The sequence below is a fragment of the Melanostigma gelatinosum genome (assembly GCF_949748355.1).
Source record: "Melanostigma gelatinosum genome assembly, chromosome: 11".
Classification (NCBI taxonomy): Eukaryota; Metazoa; Chordata; class Actinopteri; order Perciformes; family Zoarcidae; genus Melanostigma; species Melanostigma gelatinosum.
Window position 1 is genome coordinate 2,032,188 of NC_136644.1, and position 21,859 is coordinate 2,054,046.

The following is a 21,859-nucleotide window of genomic DNA, read 5'->3' on the forward strand; positions in this document are numbered from 1 at the left end:
TAATGCAGGTAAAATATCCAAGGCACTCTTTGTTGTCATTTTACACCTTATTGTTAATTTCATTGCTGTTTGTCAAAGAAATATTTCATGGCGCTAGTGCCTAGCATTTCATAGGCAGCCCAATTTCTATATGTATATATTTATATATATATCTTATCTCAATCTTGCATGGAAAATCTTTCACAAAGATCAGTTTTAAGTGTGACCCTGCATGTCTTGATGTTTCGATAATATGACACTGTCCACTATGTTTGAACACAAAACTGTACATGATATGTAAAACAGTATGTACTGTATGCAGCATGGGTTCACTTGACTAACTCTTTTTTTTATGTTGAAGAAATCAAAAGTATCAACTGCAACACATGTACAACCAAACCCATCAGCCGAGGACAATTTTCTCTCTAAGTAGCCAAAACACACCGAGCATGCTGACCAGTTACAAAAAATACAAAACGTGTAAATTATTGCACAATAGAAAGGCTCAAAAAGTTTTGCGTTTGATGCAATAGTATTGCCCCAATGATGGATCATGCATTCAGCTTTTTCCAGTCCGGGGTGATAACAGGGCTGTACCGTGGACTGCTTTCTAACCCTGTTGTCCTTTCCCCTCACTTATTGGCTAGTTAGCCAGGGTCTCTTTTTAGCCTGGGGAGCTGAGAGAGAGAGCTGCCAGCATGCTGCTCTTTGCCTACTCAGTCTTAATGTCATTAGCCAGAGGGCGGTCGCTGTGCCACTTCTTCATGTGTTTCTCCAGAGTGCTGTATACACTGAAAGGCATGTGGCAGATTTCACATTTGTACACGTCCTTGCCCATCTGTCCGTGGGTCTTCATGTGGCGGGTGAGCTTTGAGCTCTGGGCGCAGGCGTAGCTACACAGGGCACACTTGTAGGGCCGCTCTCCAGTGTGACTGCGTCGGTGCACTGTCAAGTTGCTGCAGTTCTTGAACACCTTGCCGCAATACTCACAGGTGTCACTGCGGCGGCTGTCCTTGGAGTTCGGCCTGCCATTTCCACTGCCGTGGGGAGTGCTGGCCCCGCTGCCGGTGCCGCTGCGTCCCGAAGCGGCCCGCTCCCCATCCAGCTCGCCAGGCGGAGTGGAGAAGCGCAAGCTGCCGTTTTCTGACGAGTGCTCGGATGAGGAGGCGAAGGGCGATTGTCTGGAGTCCCCACCTGTAAAGTTGATGAAGGGGTCCTTGAGTTGTCGTGAGGCAGCGTAGCCAGCTAGCCACTGGGAGTAGACGTTCTCGGTGTTGGGGATAGTGGGCGTGTGGGGGTCGAGGTCCTTCTCCACCTTGATGCGCTTGGACAGGGGACTGAGGGAGCCAGGACTGACACGTCCCCTCAGCAGCTTCCTGTCAGTGGGTAGAGGTCCCAGGCCATTGATGGTAGTGGTGGTCCCATCGTCTGCTCGGTCTGACTCCAGGGCAGAGTCCTCGTCGCCGGGCTGCTGGGACGAGCTCCTGCGGTGCGGGTGCAGGGCCTCGCTGTTTTGATGGTGGCGGGCCCCTTCGAGCCGAAGGCTGAACCGATAGTCATTCCTTTCCTCCTCTTCTTCGACTCCCGGCTTAGTCTCATTTTCCTCCTCCTCCTCTCCCTCTTCCTCTTCTTCCTCCTCTTCTTCCTCCTCCTCTTCTTCCTCTTCTTCCTCCTCCTCCTCTCCCTCTTCTTCTGCTCCATTTTCAGGCATCAGGCCATTGTTCTCACTCTTGAACTTGGCCACCACTGACTTGAGAGCATCTGTGGCACTGCCCATCAGATCACTGGTGCCAGGTTCAGGGGAGCTTGCAGTCGAGAGTCCGTCATCTGACTTGGCATTAAGCACCGAAGACTTGCTCTGACAGTGCGTCTTCATGTGTCGCTTCAGTTTGCTGGCCTGGGTGCAGGCATGGTTACACAGGTGACACTTGAATGGCTTTTCCCCTGTGTGGCTACGCCGGTGAACGATTAAGTTGCTCTGGAACTTGAAGGTCTTCCCGCAGAACTCACAAGACTTTGACTTGAGAGGTGTGCCTGGTTGGGTTGCATTGGACACGGGATTGGGGGTGGATCGTGATCCAGAAGGTGACTGAGAGGTGGAGAGGGGAGGCGTAGCTGAAAATGGAGGCTTTGAACCCGGCTGAAATGGCTGCAGCAGCCGTTGCATAGGGCTGGGCCTGTTAGGGGAGAGAGGCGGAGAAGCCCCAGTGGCATTCCCAGCCAGCTCACGTAGACGTCTAGAGAAGTCCATTGGAGGGGCTTCTAGTGGTACTGAGTTGAGCCTCATCACCCTGTCAAAGGCGCTGGGATGGTGGGTTGCCAGGGCCAGATCATCGGGGCTGAGGCGGTGGCGCGGTGGCGGGCTGAACAGCGGTGGAGTTCGGGGGTAGCGGCCCTCGCGAGGTGTGGATGCTGAATCCCGGCCAGATCCAGAGCCCGGCATCCTCAGCAGGCTGTAGGGACTGCCATCAGCCAAGTGGACAGCATGGAGGGGAGGCTGGGAGGAGGCACAGTCACCCCCCATCCCAGGAGCTGCAGCCACGCGGGGGGTGAGGGGGCTGCCGGGTTTGCTCTCCAGATAGATGCGGAAGCCGTGGGTGTTCTGGGCATGCTGGAGCAGGAACCAGGCACTGGTGAAGGGCTGCTTACAGGTAGTGCAGGTGTAGCTGCTGGGCTCATCTTTATCTGACAAAAAAAGGAACACAGAGAGAGAGAAACATTTAAAATTGACCTGATAAAATGATAAAACAGACTTACTGACCATCAACTAACTGTAGAATCATGACATTCCAGTGATGACAGTAAGCTTTTAAAAATATGTAACAAAAGGTCCAACATGATCATCAAAAACTGAGAGAATGTGACTGAGTTCACTCACAGCTATTTTTTCATCTCTGGCAAAAAAAACCCCATTACACCCCCAATTATTCCTGGAGTGTGGAGAAAAAATTGTATTGCCACAGATAAATAAATCTTCCTTCCTACTGTTCAGATCATTAAGCATTACTGAATCCTAACACACTGTATGATGCATTCCAAACAAACTATAATATAGGTGATAGATTAAATGTGTATTTTACATTTTTTTCAAACCAGCATTTACTTCCAGTAGGTATACGCTTAACAAGAGAATTAATTCAACAATAATGAGAGATATCTAAGGCAGCGAGTACACAATTTACACAGTTGAGAAGGCATTGGAATATTTTAAGCAATAATTGACTTTCAATAGCACTTGCACACTGACCGGAGATTTGCCCGACAACGCACGCCTAATCTCGTTAAACACACTCATCTCTCCTCCAATGCCATGTTTACAGAATTAGCGAGGCTGGAGTGGGACATGTATCTGATGCTGCATATTAATGCTGAATACAAATAAGAGGTCACATGTTGATAAATTGTACCAGCGTTTATCACAAAAAAACACACCTTCACAGCGAGAAGAAGCAAAGGGAGAAATTGTGTTTGACTGTTTGTGTGTGGGTGGGAGGCTCCTATAAAAATGCATTTCATGCATTACTTTTCTATTTCTGATATTTCATGCTTTATGGATTTATTTAAATCCTCTCAGGTGAATAGAAAAGGAGAAGAAGGGGAAAGCAGAAGTGAGGGATATGCAAAATAAGAAGCATCCGCCACTTGCAAATGTGCTCCCTCTTTCATCTTTTTGCTTTCTTATCCTTTCTACTCTTTTTTTCTTTTTTCACTGGAGGGCATTTTTCTGAAGTCATTTGCAGACGCTGAACCCAAAACCATGGCCATACTGTGCCAGACAGGGAGAACAAGGGGAGACGAAGATAGGCCGTGTGTGTGTGTGTGTGTGTGTGTGTGTGTGTGTGCGTGTGTGTGTGTGTGTGTGTGTGTGTGTGTGTGTGTGTGTGTGTGTGTGTGTGTGTGTGTGTGTGTGTGATTGCGACTATGAACGATCTCTAAGATGGTGGATGGACAGTCGTGCATGTTTTAAGCCTGCTTAAAGACAAAGGGGTGAAGAAGGGGCAGAAAGAGACGACGGCTGCTGAGCGAAAAGAGGCATGTTGTGGATGAGCAATAGACGGAACAGATTGGTGTTCTGTGGTTCTCCTTTCTATCTCGTGTGATGGCGGCCACCACAGCCCCCTCCCAACAATCTCACTTAAAGACCAGAACATGGCATAAAATGTGCACCCAATCAAACCTGCACGCAAACCTTTTTCTCTTGACTGAAAAGAGTTGGAAGGGGGTTATACTGGTAAATTATGGATCATTACAATCTGCAAAAATTACAGTTAATTGCTGCCACCTGCAAGGGGCTTTGACCCACTATGGAATTTTTCCATCATAAAAAAGCCATTTGCCCGTACACGTTTTTGCTCCCTCTCTTATAAGCACAAGTAAAATGTGCCAATTACATTTTGGCGATATGTAGGTTTCCTATGATTATGTGTGTGTTTTTATGGCTTTAAATAGAAAGCCCCGTATCTCTCGTAAAACGGTTGCAATAGCCTGGCCTCTCCCGTTCGCTTTGCTTTGATTTGCAGCGCATGCACACTTCCTCATCGCTGTCTTAATGTGTGAGCAGAGAGTGCATATGCATGAGGAGGAAAATAGATGAAATGTTCTTGTTATTGTGAAGGACGAGAGAGGGAGATTGGGGGGTTGGCTCGAATGTCGTCTTCTCCTCCGAGACATAGTCGCGTTTGTCAGAGGAAAGAAAGCACTGAGGGATCGTGGAAGTGAAGGAAGGAGGCAGGGAAAAAGGAAGGGAGCGAAGTAGGGAGAGAAGTGTGGCGTGAAGGGGACATTCCTAATGACAACCCACCACATTTCTGAAGGACACCAGGGCCACAACACTACAAAGCCGGTAGTCAATCCACTTTCTTATGTATCAGAAACAACACGTCTTGTGCTTTGCAATCACAGCCCATCTATGGACATTTGACAAGCTGTGCTCATGCCACAAGCAGTGACAATAATTGTTATTCCCATTCAGACAGTGGACGCATTGATGGGCATCAACAAGCCAGACCGAAGCATGCCCAGATTCACAACAATAGCAGAGAGGATGTCTAAATAACCCCACAACTGTCCTTGACAGATGTAGTCAAAGGGATGGAAGGACGATTATTCAAAAGGAGAAAAGACGTTCTGACAAGGCATTTGACGGCATTGAAGGTTTTGGAGGTTTTTTTGCAAGTAAGAAGAGGAGAGAACTGTGCCAGAGAGAAAGGACGATCTTATAAACGAGTCTGTCCTCTAATGGAATAAAGAGAGCTCCCTCTCACTCTGTCCGTCCGTTTCTCTCTTTCCATTAACTCTAAGTCTGTGGAGAGCAGGAGAGCTCGGGCTAATGCTGGATCTCCAGGTCCCTTTGAAATAGGATCAGCAGAGAAGAGAAACCACACTGACAACCCCTTAGCTGCTATTTCATGGCGGGGGCTGAAAGAGGGGACTTTGGGGGAGAGAAGACAGAAAGCATATAGGAGAAGTGAGAGATGGCAGGAGGATCAGGAGCAGAAAAAAGTGAAAGAACGATAATCACGGAAAAGAGAAATATAAGAACTAAAGAGGCACAGAGGAGAGCCGCAGAGCAGTCAAAGGAAAATAGTGGGGTGTTAACGACTCCTTCAAAGCCATTTCAACACGGTGCAACACAAAGCTGGGGGAGGCTAGTGTCGAACGGACACAGTGCACCGCTATCAGGAAAAGAATATGATCCAGGGCTCGTGCAAAAGCAAAAGGACAACTGACACAAGGGCAGTGGGGAAATGATAGCACCTTAAACAGCAGATAGAGGCGTCTGCGCTGCTGACACCATGTTCACGTCGCCTTCCCAGACAGCAGTGTTGACCAGACAAAGCAACACACGCAAGCAGTCTCGGAGGCTGAGGCATCATCTAGACTTTGCTCATGCAGAGTGCTCTATTGTCAGTTACCCAACCCCCAAAACCCAGCCTCACATGCACTCTCTCAATCACCACACACACGCGCACAAACGGAGGAACCACATCACCCCCTTCTCCTTGTATCCCCGACATCCAAACCACAGCCGAAAACACAGACAAACAAAACAACGGACGCCAAGACAACAATGAGCTTGACCCAGTGTTCGCAGGTTAACGATGCGTTGAGGAAAACACACTGTCCTTCTTCCCTCCATCTCTCAATCAAAGCCACCATCCATCGACTGGCCCTACTCTCTCAAACTTTCCAGCCATACATCCAAAAAGCTCGCAGACTTTTCCTTGACCTCCGTTTTATTTAGTTTTGTCCTCGACCAAGCCTGATAGTGGACCCAGTCCGTCCTGGTGTGACCACGCAGCTCTCACTGATATTGGTAATTTAGCTAATGGAGGAACAAGCTAACAGGATTAGCTCGCAGGCCTTCCAAAAGGAGAAAGAGGAAGGGGAAGGCACAGACACGGGAGACACGGGGGACGCAGCATGTCACCGACATCTCCCAAAGCTATCAGTCGCCTGGGGCTCTGCGGCACTCACACACACCTGAAAAGCGATTATGCTAATAGCGGGTCTTTGCCAATATTCATAAGTGTTTATGGGTGTTGGAGTGAGTGCCTTGGGAAGACGGAGGGTTGTCAATACAGTGCCTCTTAAGAATGCCTCAGCCGTAACTGGCGTTAATGTGATTACTACTCTGTTTATGTCATTAGGGTATTCACAGTCAGGGATTGGGCGGGGGTGAAGGGGGAAGCAGCAGAGGACAGGTTGAGGAAGAAGGTGGGGAACTTGTGAAGGCGCACATTAGAGCTGCTCTGTCGTGTCCTGCATTCTCTTAATCCACTCTGTTGTACATGACTTTCACCTGACTTGAAGGTCTGAGTGGAGAAGGGTTGAACTATAATCACTCGTCGTCAGGGGCTTTAGAGTGTGAGAGCAGCTTTATTTCTTTGCATTCACTGGTGTCTCATACATGTTATCGCCCGAAGATGTTTTATCGGTCTCTGAACCTAATAGAGCAGCTGGCTGGCCTTGACCTTCCTTCTTACTTCTCTACCTCTCTCTGTTTGTCTGTTTCCCTGTCCACACACATACAAACACACACACCGGGGCTCGTACACTCACTGCTTTGTCCCGGGCCAGACTCGTTGTGGTGTGCTTAGCCACTGGCCACAGACAAAAGGCTTGTTTGACCAACACTTGTTCCTGAGACAAAGCCGGTTGCAGGAAATACGGTTTACTAAACAGAGAGTCAGCCCGGGAATAGTACAGGCCCAAATCGAAGTGTGATGTGGACCAGGGGCCTGCAACGCTGGCTGGTGTTGGAGTCATACGTGACACAATTGGGAGAAGCCGACCACGAACCACTACACACATCGCACACAGAGAGAAGTGGGGAAAACATAAGGAGACTTAGAGAGAGGCAGTAAGAAAAAGAAAGAATGGAGCTAAGAGAGGGGTCGACAGGGACGAGAAACGCCGAGCTGGCATGAACAAGCAAAGGGGAGAGGCAGATCACCAGATAAAGATGCATGGTGGTCTTTGAGGGCCTGTGCCCAGCATAAAGTCATCTGCTGGCTGTGGCTTTGTCTCCAATCTGACTTTTACACTTCTTGCCTTTCCTTTCCCCTTCTCCTTCTCTTGAAAATTGATAAGAGCAACAGTGGAACTGAGCCACTAAGGAACCATTATGGACAGATGGCACCCACTCACGGGCCAATGAATGCATGCACCATACACAATAGACAAATGTGTGTGTGTGTGTGTGTGTGTGTGTGGGGATGTCAGTGTTTTTCATATGCGTGTGCTTTTGCATGCGTGTGAGTTTCTAATGGGCATGCATGCTCATTGCGAGTATGACCACATTTATGTGTCCATTTGTGTGTAGGTGTGTGTGTGTGTGTGTGTGTGTGTGTATGGACATTAGTATGTAATACACATGCTACAATCATTTCAAAATTAGCATCGCTCTACCCTGTCTGTTTCCCTGCGTAACCCTACTCCCTTTCATCTTTGCTCGGTTGAACTGCATTTGAACTGACCATGCACCCACCCACCCATCCATCCATCCATCCGTCCGTGCGTCCGTGTCTCTGTCCCTCCATATATCCATCCATTCCAACTAAGCCCTGCTGGACGGCTTCGTGCTTGGGTGCGGCTCGGTCCGGCAGACGTTACAATAGCCTGGGCCAGCCGTGTCTCTGATGCAGATCATTATTTGCTCTCTGCTTACCAGAGACGGTGCGGCCGCACGCTGTTGTTTCTCATCCTAGCTCTAATGACACAGTGAAAAGACCTCTGGGCTTCTAAGCTTAACCAGTCTAATTAAATGGACCATCGCTTATGTAAGCATCCGCAGAGATTATTTATTGAGTTGGGATCCGCTTCACAGGATCAAACCGCCGTCAACAAAAGCCAACGCTCAACGGAGTAGGTATTAAATAAAGAAGTGGAATCAAAGAAACTGCAAACTGCCAAGTGTCAGTTTAAGCACATATCCAGGTACATAAGAAGACTTAATCAAGCAGGAGTATTTCTGGACTCGGGCAATATCCCAGATGGGCGAGGAATCTCTGAGCACTTCAGAGGGGAAATGTGAAAAGAGTTCTGTCAAAGAAAAGACATGTCGCCATAAACTACAGCTTAAGGCGAGGAGGATAGAGTAAAACAGGCTAATGAAGAAAATAACAGAACAAAACAGAATGCAATGGAATACAATGGATTACCACAAAACAGACTTTTTTTGTCTTCCTCACTTTCAAAATACAGGCTGCAGCATTCAGATGAGGGCGTCCGCTGTCTTTCCTGACAAGCTTCATCCCGGTATGAAGTGTAGAGACAAGAAAGCCTCCGTAAGACATGAGGCCAGCAGCCTGAGCTTCACTATCTCTGCATAGCTCAGCTTATGACAGGCTGGCGTCCCTGCAGAAAGGATGGAGGGGGACCAGAGAGGTCGACTAGCTGCACATTTCTGCATAAATCTCCAGATAGATAGCATCAGGAGAGCAGAAACAGCGGAGGGAGGCAGGCAAGCAGCGGTGGACGATAAGGCCCCCGGGGCAAGGCATTCGACACTGTCAAACCTGTTTCGTCTCCGGCTATTGGACGAGTGGAGCGCGTTATGAGCCTGCATGCCATTTTCCAGGACGCGATTTGGCTTCACCAGAGCATACAAGGCCCTGTATCGGACATCGCCTCCTTTCCCCCCACTTCAGTCTTCTTCACAGATATGTGTGCAGGGAGCTGGACACAACAGCACGGACACTCCATGGAAAAAAGACGATGAAGAAGTGAACACGTTGCAGTCACATTACTCTCCAGCTCTGATAATCAACAGCTTCACTGGTGAATATGCTGAACAACATGAAATCCTGAGACACCAGCATGTCAGTCGCTGTTATATTGTCACAAAAAACAAACAACTACAACATACTGTATGTCAAAGCAAACTGCGCTGGCAATAAAGAATCAAATGAAAGCTGTCAGACCGTAATGTGACGCACACGTAACAGGACAATCATTAAAAACCACAAAGTTAAGAATTCAAAAATGTCCACGGTCATCCTCATAAGGCTGATGTGTCAGAACTGTCATTTTTAAATCAACTGTATAAGACACCAACACACAATGGCCTTGTGGAAGCAATTCAATGCAATACACTCGTCTTCTCTTTGTTGTTGTTTCATCTTTATTCTAACTGCGGATCCACAGATTATTAAATGCCAAAGAACAAGAATTGATTGTGTTTTTATGTACTTCATTTATTCGTCACAGCATCAGCAGGTCGCAGCACCCTCGGATCAAGTATGTGAATATGAACTGTCTCGCTAAAAGACACTTAAAGACACATCCTCTAATACGTCACCACCTCCGCAGGTTCTCCTACAAAAACTGAATATCTTCTATGACCGTGCGGGTCATTCGGTTCGTGACATTTAGTCCATATGATGTTGGTGTTTCTGTAACTTTGTCCACCTTCTGTGCGCTTTGCCCCAAATTCAGGCCACAAGTGGACTTACTGCCATAAATAACATGCTGAAGAGTCGGGGGGCAACAAGAAGTTGGGGATAAACAAAACTGAAGGGAGCAAGTGAGTGAAGAAAAGTGTAACAGGAAGAGTGGACAGTGACTTTGCCTGATCTGCAGGCACAGACCTGCAGTCAGGGTATCTCTGAGCTCATGGAAGTCCGGACACACACACACACACACACACACACACACACACTGAGTGTGTCTGGACTAAGTAAACACTTCAGCCTGTCTGGAGGACAGAGTCATTCCCTCTCCCTCTCCCTCCGTCCCTCATGCAGCCTGCATGCTCCCTTGTTACTCCCTCCTTCTATCACGCTATTTCCTTAACGCGCTGATGACAGCACTGAGAGGTTAAAGTGGGTCTTTCACAAACACACACACACACACACACACACATACACATGAACACATGAACACAGTTTCTCCTTCACCTTTTTTCTTTTACCTCTGAAATACCCACACAAATAGTTTCTCCAAATCGTTCTTTCCCTAAGCTAAAAGTCACACTACCTTAACACCTGTGCCACGATACACCTCTCATCTTCTCCACCCACTCATTTAGTGCCGGGCAGATCTCAAAATCCATTAGGCCAGTGTGTGCAAGTCTTTTCTTTTTCTCCTCCTACCTTTGCCTGAGGTGCTCCGTCACTGTAAATAATATTTCCAGAGAAAGTGAGACACGTAGAGCGAAAGGAACAAGCGAGCGGGCAAAACAGGGAAAGACACTCCATCATTATCTTAATCTCTGTGGGACGGAGCTGGAGGTGGATTGGACTGAGGGTCTTTGTGTTAAGGTTTGGGATTTCGAATGCACCTGGAATCACCAGTAAAACACCATATTTTCATGACAGGGTGCTGAAGTGGAAGTCGGGAACTGTTAAGAAACACAAAGTTACTGCTAACGTTGACCTCAGTTGTTTGTTCCTGAACTCGCTCCCAGAAGCTCTAAAGCATCATTTAGATGCTCGTGAACAAGGGCTGTTTTAAACATGCCGTTATTTTTCACCCTGCCCTACCACCTCAGGGTGAGAGGACCAGGGCATGTGAGCTCGGGCCAACCATAGCAGTTCGTTATGCATACGAGCCTCAAGGCATTGTGGAGGGACATGGCACTTTAAAACAAGAGGGCCAGTGTGTTGGAGTGTCCCGTGGCCCGGAGCAGTGGAGGCTGAGGGTTTAACACGCGTCCCATCTGCTGTGTGTGACTGTGCACACGGTGGTCGAGTGGTTAAGGGGGCATCAATAGCCGGACTCTTTAGATCGAGGGGTATCTCAGGGTCAGCTGCAGCTCGCAAATCCAATTTCCTTAGATACAGAGAAGTGGGAAGTGGAGAGAGATGAGCTTGCACATGCGGTGACCGCAGGTCTGACTTGGATGAAAGCTGATTGTATCACAAGTTCAGCATTTTTTTATTTTTTATGTTGGTATAGTATCACAAGTTAAATTCATTGCAATGTCATAACAAGTAAGGTCTAAGACATGAAGTTCCCTGATCCTGTAATAAGGACATGCCCCCACCAGCATCCATTCATCCAACCGTTCCATTATTCATCCATCGAGGAGAAAACATTGCTGGGCCACTTCTCAACCCAGACGCTTTCCAAATCCTGATTAAAATTGCAAAATGGCCTCCTGTTCAGCCCTGATTCAGCCCCTTCAAGACATTCTGACAGAAGCTGGACTCGACGTGGCAGAGCGAGGAAGTGGTCAGATATCCAAAGTGACCTACAAATGTTTCCTTCCTTGCTCTTCTGCTCAGTGCAAGAAGGTGACACTAAAACTGCTAGGACTACCCTGGAGACGTGACACCAACCAGGGCCACACCTTTATGACATGCTGTTTTGCCCCAAATCAAATGGGTCAAAGTTGGATTGTACATCCAGGGCACAATATTCTTTCCCAAATGACACACGACTGAACCGTACACGCCGGGTTAGAACAGGGTGAATGCAGCCACTTAATACCTACATGTAAGGTTTACCATCAATAACAGTTGGGAAGACGGATGGGCCATGTGCTTGGCAACGGCAGGCCACGCGCCCCACAATTCCTCATCTCCGAGGCTCCCCGTACCCGACTCCTGCCGACTAATTGAAGACACGTGCTCTGATCAGCCGCCGTAGCAACCAAGAGAGGCGGGTAAAATGGTGGAGAATAGGACCGAGTGCGGCCCAGAAAGTTAACACCCTTCTAGCCGTATTCCTCTGCGTTCCAACAGAAGGCGGAATTAGCATTTATATCAATGATACGTTTAACCTTGTGGCTCTCGGAGAATCATTTAAAATCATGTTTAACAAGGCTGCTGTGTCTTTTCAGTTCCATGTCGTGCACACCCGCACCGTCACTGGCCTGTTAAAAATACAGCATGTGGACTCTTCCGGTAATTCTCCCTAGAGGTGTGTCAGGAACATGCATAGGTCCACGCAGGAGAGAGCGTGATATTAATTAAGGTAGCCAACCTGTAGGTTCCTTTGTGCCCAGCTGTAGAGCATAAATCAGGCTTTTAACGAGGCTAGGGCCCTAAGATCTCAAACCGTGCTGGAATGCTACCTGCACCGCCATGCCAAAAATCTGTCTGGGTCTAGGGCTCCTATAGATCACTGTGTTTATAAGGGGGGCTATAGCGATCCTACCCTGGGGAGGGAGGGCGGAGCAGAGGAGCAGAAAAGGAGGGTGGCAAAAGGGGGGGGGGGGCAAGAACTATTTCTGTTGGGTCAGCAGGTTTAAGTAAACATGTGTGGTGTTGCTGCGTAAAGGTGCAAGTATGCATGCACGCATGCACACGTGCTGCACCACAACAAATTCTCTTGTTTTTATGAGGACTGTTTATAATGGGCAAAGGTAACCAAGAAACAGGCAGAGCTAAGAAGAGACAAAGAGACAAAGACTTAAGACGGAGAAGGGGGACGGCAGTAATAAAGGTACAAAAGCAGCAGTCAAAGAGCCATCGGCTAAAACTATGAATTCCTTTTCTCTCCCTCCAGACATACAGAAACGTTCAAATGAGCCTTTAGACCTCGGAAAGAGTTGATGAACAGGATACGTGAAGAAAGCCTGTGTGCCTTTGGTGACAGAAGGATTTATTCACAGACAGCTGCAGGACAGAACACACACATGTAAAGACTGACTGGCTGACTGACTGACTGACTGGCTGACTGACTGACTGACTGACTGACTGGCTGACTGACTGACTGACTGACTGAGTCCACCTTCAAGCCATTGTTTCCACACAGAAAGGGTCCATGAACTCAGACATTCCACAACAGGTAGTGGCAAGACATACTTACACACAGCCAATACACAGGCATGATGCACACACACACACACATTTACACTCACTAGAGCATATCATGTAACCACACAGAAAGGTCAGAGCTCTTGCTAAGGCAATGTGCTAAACTGTACTGTGGTTTATTGTCACATGCACCTAATAGCACAGCAGCGCTTTCCAATGCGATGCCTTCACTCCTGGAAGGCTTACCAGCTAACCAACCGTACATAAAGAAGTCGCTGTGGATCCGCGGAAATTTGGATTAATGGCTGATCAGGGGATGGGTAGAGCTGGTTTCTCTGGCTGCGCTCTGCAGCACCACCTGAGATTTATGGGACAGATGTTTGTGCCATTGCTTCTCCAGCAGACGATAAAACTTAATTTACAGAAGGCAACAGTGGAGTCTCAATGTAAGACGTCTCCAACATGCAAACATTTTGCCACACTGATGCAAATGTCAACTCCAAATGATTATAATTAACAAACGGCTTTCATTATTGTATATTATTTTGCACTCCTGCAGTTTTTCTCTCTCTTTCTTTTTTCTTTCTCTCTCTCTCTCTCTCTCTCTCCTGTCACTTGTAGAATGACAACACCGACAGGAATGTGACTCCACTCCCGACGTGAACTCAGGTTCTCAAGATCCACCCTGTCATTTTGACAACCTTTGGCTGACGCAAAGGCTGCGGGGGCATCGACCTCGGCGGACTGCTTGTGTTTCATTCCGAGAAATGAACTTTGTCTGCTTCCACAAGGTGAAACTGGAAAGATCCTACATGCCCATTCCATACATGTCCAGCTGATATGCTGTAGGCCTGCAGACCCCGGGAGGAGAGCGCTTTGCAGACGACCCGATGGCTTGTGTACCTTTGCTTCGGCCGTACGGATATATAAAGACATAAAAAGATATGTTTGCTCATGAAGCACATGGCCTTTATTGCTCTCGTCCGGTTTGGTCACCTTTGCAGTACACAGAGGGGGAGCTGATGAAAGGAGGAATTAAGAGTAGTGAAAGAACAGGGGTATTATCTGAAGAGGAAGGGTGCAGTTGAAGGGTGTCAAGAACGATGTAAAAAGCTGTGGAGTGGAGAAGAAGGGAAAAACAAAAGAGTGGTGGACAGCTCTACACTGCAGCACCCCATTCTAGATTACATTAGTGGCAGCTGCTTCCTTTGTGTGGTTTTATGGCCTGGCCCCAAGAAAAAGCTGCTAAAATTTCATTTAATCTGCTGCAGAAACTCAAGTGTCTGTCAGCCACTCAAACAAGGGGGCCTAAAAGCACCACGCTCTCAGATAACTGAGGCAAAATAACGCTAATAATATCTCTGTCCGTGGCCATACAGGCAGACATTTTGTGTAACCAAAGAGGGTTTGCTTGTGCATGGGAAGCTGGCCCGCTCTCCAAGTCCAGGGGCAGGCCTTTAATGGCGGGTGAGGGAGCTAGACAACGTCCCCCTGCTTCCCTCCTTCTCTCCCCTCTTTATCTCCACCTCCTGTTCATCCCGTCCAAGTCATTAGCTTATGCTAATCACTAAAACTAGCAAGAGTGACCCCCGATTGCATTTAGTATGCCACTACACTTAACAGCAGATGACGACGCAGCTGCTACAACTGATTTATTAAGGTGAACTAATTTTATGACTGGGCCTATATTTTGTGCTAATTTGTATCAGTCGTCCACTTTGACGCATACAGTGTGTGGTGAAATAAAAATCCAATCCGTATGTCTATATATTTAAATATGTATCTTAATTCAAAATCTAATTTTGTAACACTCTTTCGAACTCCTTTTCCTCCAAATGTGCTTTGCACCCTAACTCTGGATGAAGGCTTGCCAAATCACTGTACCCAAAAAACTGCATCTATAAAGTGGCCTAAAGTCTACAAACTACAATTAAACAAGCCCCGAAAAAAATGAGCTAAAAGTAGAAATGACAGCATTATCTTTTAAAAGCAAATGTATCTCAATATTCTGCTCGTAAAGACCCAGATACCCAAAGCTAACGCACAAGAAAACGCCGACACAACCATTTGCTGGCCGTGTTGGCCGGACGCAGGGATGGAGCCTTGACAGCAGTTGTAACTGACAGAGAGCAGAGGTACAGGCAGCGGTTAGGGGCAGCTTCCTTCACAGTTCACAGGGCTTTGGGTTCACAAAGCGGCGTGTCCACGTACTTCCACATGCATTTTATTCAGATAAACTGAGGGGCTATTTGTGCCATGTGATGCCACTTCTGTAGCCTAAGTCAAGAAGAAAAGGAAGAGGAAGAGGAGGAGGAGCAGGGGCCCCTTTCCTTCGACTTCTCAGATAATAAGATGACAGGAGGGCTGAGAACTAGAAGGGTTGAGGGAGGAAGCTGGAACTGAGAGGAGTCAGGAGCAGGCCAAAGCACCAAGCAGAGACGTCGAGGCGGGGAGGTGTTTGTCAGAAGCAGATATCTGCTCCCGCAGTCTGAATGTGGCAAATCACAGGAAGGAAAGTAAGCCTGTGACTCGTTATCCCACAGGAGCAGGTCTCACTTTCACACTGCTCATCCTCTCAGGTTCGGCTCAGGCTTAAGAGACAAGAGAGGACAAGAGAGGATAATGACAATGAAGTGTGGCTACCACATGCATGGCAGCTGTTGTCAAACACCTTTCTCCTCGTCTAGCAAGATAGGCAGGTTTCTCTCTTCACTGTCAAATTAACTGTGATGACAGTGTGATGCCTGATTTGTTTTGTGCTACTTGTTGAGCACGCTGAAGAGAAAACATCTAGTGGGAGCGCTACATGTTATTAGCGCTACAGCTCTGATTAGACGAGAAGCACTCGTAACTCTAAGAGGCATTGGGGGATTTAAATCGCTCCCTTGCCAAAAGTTAGGCAAAATGATTGATACCATTCTCATATCTGTACTGTAAATATGAAGCTACGGCTAGCAGCCAATTAGCTTAGCTTAGCATGAAGACGGGGGAAGGATTTAGTGGAGCCTCGGCTGGTGATGACAGGACTCCAGGCTTGCTGTTTCCCACACTTCCAGTGTTTTAGTTCGCTGGCTGCTGGCTGCAGCGTCTTCTTTAAACTTTGTCCGAGCTAACTTTCTAAAAAGAAAGAAAACAAGTATTTTTTCCCAAAATGTCAAAGTATCTCTTTAATCTCCTGCTTCCTCTACTGAGGCTGGTCAGTTTAAAGTGCTGGAAGTTCAAAGTGAAATTAAATAGGGCATAGCGGGCAAAGAAATTGAGCTGATTTTAACTTGAATTGCTTGGAAGAAGCTGGAAAAAAACGTACAACAATTTAATAAACATGCTGGCTCAGAATAAAATATGCTGACAGCCGCTCACCCTTACCTTGTGTTTGCAAAAGGCAACTAACAGAAAAAAGAAAGGAAAAGTCAAAGGGAATGGCAACAGAAGCACAAATGAGTACTAATCAAGACATGGAAAGCTGTAGGGGGGGTGGGTGAGGGCAAATTAACCTTTTTAATTGCAGAGTGGTAGTCCTCTTTGGACCCTGCAGTTGGATCCAGAGTGCTGACAGATGATGAGAGGGAAATGGCAGGCTTATTACAGGCAATCTGGCCCTGCGACTTGGCAGACCACAGCAGTACCAGAGCCTGGGGAGAACAGGGCATGTCCAGCATGGAAAGCATTCCCTGCCAGAGCGCTCGCTGGCACAGAAGGGCTTGCCTCAATAAAAGGTATAAATAGAGAATGATTATCTTGGCACTTTGAACTATGGGGTAAAGGGTTGTCATAAGGGAGTCTGATTTCTTGTCTGATAACAAAATACTACCTGGTCAAGAAAAAGGAGAAGGGCTTTGCTTTAATGAGAATGATAGAGAACCATTCTGACAGGTATACCAGAGAGAGGAAGGGCCAGGGCCAGAGGTGTGGGGGTGAAGAAATGTACACGAAAAAAATTCCCACACCATTTGAGTTCACAGGACGCCGGACTCATGCACGGGCACATTTTCAAACCCAGTACGTCTGCCCGGCGTTCACCGAGGAACCAGACGCAAGAGAAAGACATCAGAGAGGTTAACTTGCTGTCTGTCTGTGTGTCTGCATGCGAGAGCCATGTTTATGTCTGGGGATACAAGGAAAACAAACATCAAGGTCAGAGAGGCTGGAGTCTGTCCAAGCGATAGGTAGCCTCCTTCGACACAGCGCTGCAGGCCTGTTTCAACATACGGCCCCAGAGGACAGCAGCATTTAGACAGAGCCCTTAGACCTGAGCGCTCTAACAGCTATTTCCCAAGCTGAAGACTTTACACCTGACATCGGAAAGACACTTATGCACAAATGATGTCTCATAACGGATCATTGGCGCTTCTTCCTTCTTGCTCTCCTAACTTGATCTGGAATACGACTTTCTGAAATTCAATCAAGCTCATTTCATGTCACGTTCTCTACAATACATGCCAGTCAACTCAGTCATCGTCTCACTGTCCAGCAAACAGTTGATGTAAACATAATCCTGACGCCTTCTCTTAAATGCTGACCCCATTAGCATGACGTCGATGGACATCGCTACGCTAGGTCACTGAGACAAAGAATCCTCAAGCCTTACCTCTGTTCTTCCCTTTCCTCCTTTCCTCTTAATGCGCAGCTTCTCCTCTTATGTTTACCTCTCTTTTGTTTCCATCTGTCTTGCATTATGCATTTTGAACACGGCACAGGCAACATAGCAGACCACACAAGGTTGCTTTTAGTCATATGGTGCAAAGGATGCTACATGAAGCTGTGTAAGTCCATTAAGTCTCACACTCTCACACATAAATGCCAAAGTGCATATGACACGCTCTGCGTCCCACCATCAGCATCCTCTGCATCTCCTCCACACAGGTCTTCCTCACAAATGTCTCACTCTCTCCTTTGTATCTGTCTGTCCAGAAACACACACACACACACACAAACTAGACACATGGCCGAAGAGAGTAGACTACCATCTGGGAGTAGTGGCCGGCTTTGTCTGGGGGGGTGAAAGCGTCAACATGACCCCCCCTTTAACACACACGAACACACACATACACATAACCCTCGCAACGGCCCCCATCACCCTCCCCATCCAACTGCTCCAAGTGTGAGAGCTGCTCTCGTACAATCTGCACATATACATATGCAAATTAGCAGGGGGGCATTATAAAAACAGCCATCATCACACGCACATACACACACACAAACACACACACGCACACACACACACACACACACACACACAAACACACACACACACACACAGAGAGAGAAGCAAGATATTTAGTTGCTTCGGCACCAAAGTAGCCACGCAAGAGTTTTGGAAAAGAAAAACGTGTTTCTGAGCTGGAGGGCTGGAAGAAAATAGCACAGAAAAAGGGGAAGATGAAAAGAAGAACCTTCTTTATAAATAACAAATGAATGTGAGCATGTGTGAAATACATGCAAATGTGCATGCATCTACATGGCGACACGCATAAACACAGACACGCGCAAACATACATTATCCCTGTTTTGCCCCGCAGCATGCATGTGATGAATTTATACATAAAAAGTCACTCAATCAAGATGACACAGGATGCATCACAACTCTCCTTTGATTTAACATCACATGCGAGTCGGAGGCCCTCGGAGACGATGCACCAGACATCAGCTGATCATCATCGATTTGAGTTTTGGCAGGTTTGGACATGCAGTTGTGGGCACAGTGATGGGTCTTTTTTGAATGATCTCGGATAGGATGGGATGCAATACCTTGATTTGAGGAATATAAACATTAAAGTGGCAATAGACAAAGTTTATTTTGCTTTAAATTATCCTTAAAAAGTAAATGTTGATTGAGCTATGTAATGGCTATAGAATAATGACAGCCTCTGCATTTAGAGTGGGTCCCTTTAAGTCCTCGGATTCACTTTGCAATTCCGTCTGCCACCGAGTCGCAATCTCCCGGAAAAATGAAGGCAAAGACAATGCGTCAGCCCTGTCACAACCAAAACAGGAAGGGGATAGCGCTTTTGTTTTATATCGGTAGCTATCCCTCGTTATCTAAAAAGCATCAATCGTAGTTAGTTCTATGCTGCTTCTATCCCCAGTAGCGGAAGTGGCAGACGGGAGAACAACCGAAAATGAAAAGTAAGTAATACGGATGTCTTTGGATGTTCTCACTTTGACAGAATTGATGCTCAATGCATCAATGTTAAACATATAAAGTTTCCTGATTTAGATCAGGAAATATGTGAACAAAGAATGAGGAAGGAAGCCTAGAAATCTCAACAAGCATTCGATGCCAAATTTTGATGTTTGACACCTTTTGCGACGCCTAGTTTTTACATTCATCACACGTTTACATTTATAAATGTCTACCAAACCTCAAAGAATCAAAGGAAAGAAAATATATGACGATATTTGATACAAGATGAATCAACTTCTCAATGGCTTTGTGTCCATTTGTCATAATCATAGAACACAAGGCCCTGAGTGAGGACAGAAAAAGACAGAGCTAGAGAGAGAGAGAGAGAGAGAGAGAGAGAGAGAGAGAGCTAGAGAGAGAGAGAGAGAGAGAGAGAGAGAGAGCGAGAGAGAGAGAGAGAGAGAGAGAGAGAGAGAGAGCGACACCTGCAAGGCTAACTGGAAAGCCGACACCTAATCCACTCCTTTTCTTCCATAAACCTCTCTACAAGAACCTTTCACACAAGTTTCACCCTTTTCTCACCTCAGCAGTACATGTTCACTTCTGCTTTAGTCGCGATCACATTTTCTCCCCTTTACTTGATATTGTAACGGTGTGTGTGTCCATAACTGCAAATGTTCAAATCGATCACAGCGGCAATTTGATTTGAAGACAAATGATAGTTAAAGCTTAAACGGGACTCAAATGAAGGATTTCTACAATCCTGCCGAGATAAACCGTCGGTTACTCGAATTCCTTAGATGTTCATGATGTGACGGAGCTTTCTGATCTGCCATCTCGAGGCAGGGTTTGTGCGTGAGCTGAAAGCATTTTAAGTGGAATGCTGAACAGCCTGCTCTCAAAACTCAAGGGACACATCCGAGTCGTAATTGGGAGAGGATCCGCGTCCATATTTTATGGCGTACAAAGACACAAACACATTCACAGACACGATTTCCATTACTGCCACATGTGTATATGTATGATACATGGATCCACGGGTATATATTCACGCATGTAAAGCAGACACAAATAGAAGGTTCCTCGCCCACACGGCACAACGCTCCATTATGTACATCTTCGATATCAAATTCTCTCCCCCAGTTTTCACCACTCTCATGTTTGCTGTAATGTTGTCAGTACACAATAGCAGCGGCGGTGTTAAGCTCATGTTGCCCCATCAAGAGGAGAGCACCAACAACAACCAAACACGTTCCCCTCCTCTTCCCACCCTGTTTACGAGCAGATCCATTCGTCTCTCACTTTGTTCCCACGCTCCCTCGCTTCTTTTTTCCATCCTCCGCATTGTCCTGTGCCCTCAGGTTAGAGGTTCTCTCTGTTTCCTCCTCTAAAGCTTGGAAAACAGAGGAGGAGGATGAGAGGAGGCGAGCTAGAGAGAGAGAAAGAGAGCGAGAGGAGGCCGGTCCGTCTGCCTCCTTCGGCCTGGATGGCTAACCGGTCTGAACTGGTTCTGACATAGGTGAACCAGAGACGTGTCCTCTTTCGCCTCTGGACAAGAAAGAACCATGGTGGCATTCCATCTACAGCCAGCAGGTACCAGGGAAGTGTGCATCCATGTGTGTGTCTGTATGTGCATGTGTGCGTGTGTGTGTGTGTGTGTGTGTGTGTGTGTGTGTGTGTGTGTGTGTGTGTGTGTGTGTGTGTGTGTGTGTGTGCGTGTGTGCGTGTGTGTGAGTGTGTGTGTGAGTGTGTGTGTGTGTCTGTCTCCCAAGACCTTTGAGGCCTGGACCATTGCCAAGTTCATCTGTTAATGGACAGCCACTACGAGAGCTGCCCCATCCCCCCTCTTTCCCCTCCCCTCTGTCTCTCCAGCAGCCATGCCTGCTCACGACCCCCCCTTAACCTCCCCAACCCCCAGCCAGGACTGCCCAGATACAGGCCCTCACTCTCCCTCTCCCGCCTCCTCCACTCCCTTCCCCTGAAAGCTATATCATTCCCTTTCTCCCTCTCCTCCTCCTCCTCCTCACTGCCCCCCAACACTCTGGGCTTCTCCTATTCAAGATAAACAGAGTGCTTCAAGTTCAGGGGACACCCTGGGACCCTTTAACAAAGCCATCTATCATGCTGTCTGCCTGAGACTCCTTTGGCCATAGTGGGCTCTGTTGCTGCTGCTGCTGCTGCTGCTGCTACGTCTCTCTCTCCTTCTCAGTCTGTATGTGTGTGTGTGAACATACACAGGCTGGACATAGACCAGCCAGCCAGCCCGCTAACCCTGACTAGCTACTTGCTCTTCCTGATCCTGAGCTGGACAATTTCCCCATTGTGTTTGTGGCCCCTCCAAATCCCGAGCACAGACAGACCCCCACCTCTCGTCCCCCCCCCCCCCCCCCCCTGTTAAAACGAGACAAACTCATGACACGGAGGCACGCAACGGAGCGAAGAACAGCATGCACGCGTGGGCCACTTTCTCTCCACACCTCGGAGACGGACTCCGCTGACCCCTCTCCGATTCCCCTGAAGTCAAACAGCGGGACGATTAACCAAACTGTCA

General features: G+C 47.4%; 1 protein-coding gene across 1 annotated transcript in view; it reads right to left on the minus strand.

Annotated features, from left to right (window-relative positions):
• Positions 1-212: 212 nt before the first annotated feature.
• The window catches only part of LOC306784343 (B-cell lymphoma/leukemia 11A-like), a 33,324-nt gene continuing 11,677 nt past the window's right edge, over positions 213-21,859 (minus strand). The window contains exon 3 of the mRNA XM_079278271.1: positions 213-2,664. Within this exon, the coding sequence (XP_079134397.1) occupies positions 692-2,664 (1,973 nt within the window). The 3' untranslated portion in view covers positions 213-691. The remainder of the gene's footprint in view (positions 2,665-21,859) is intronic.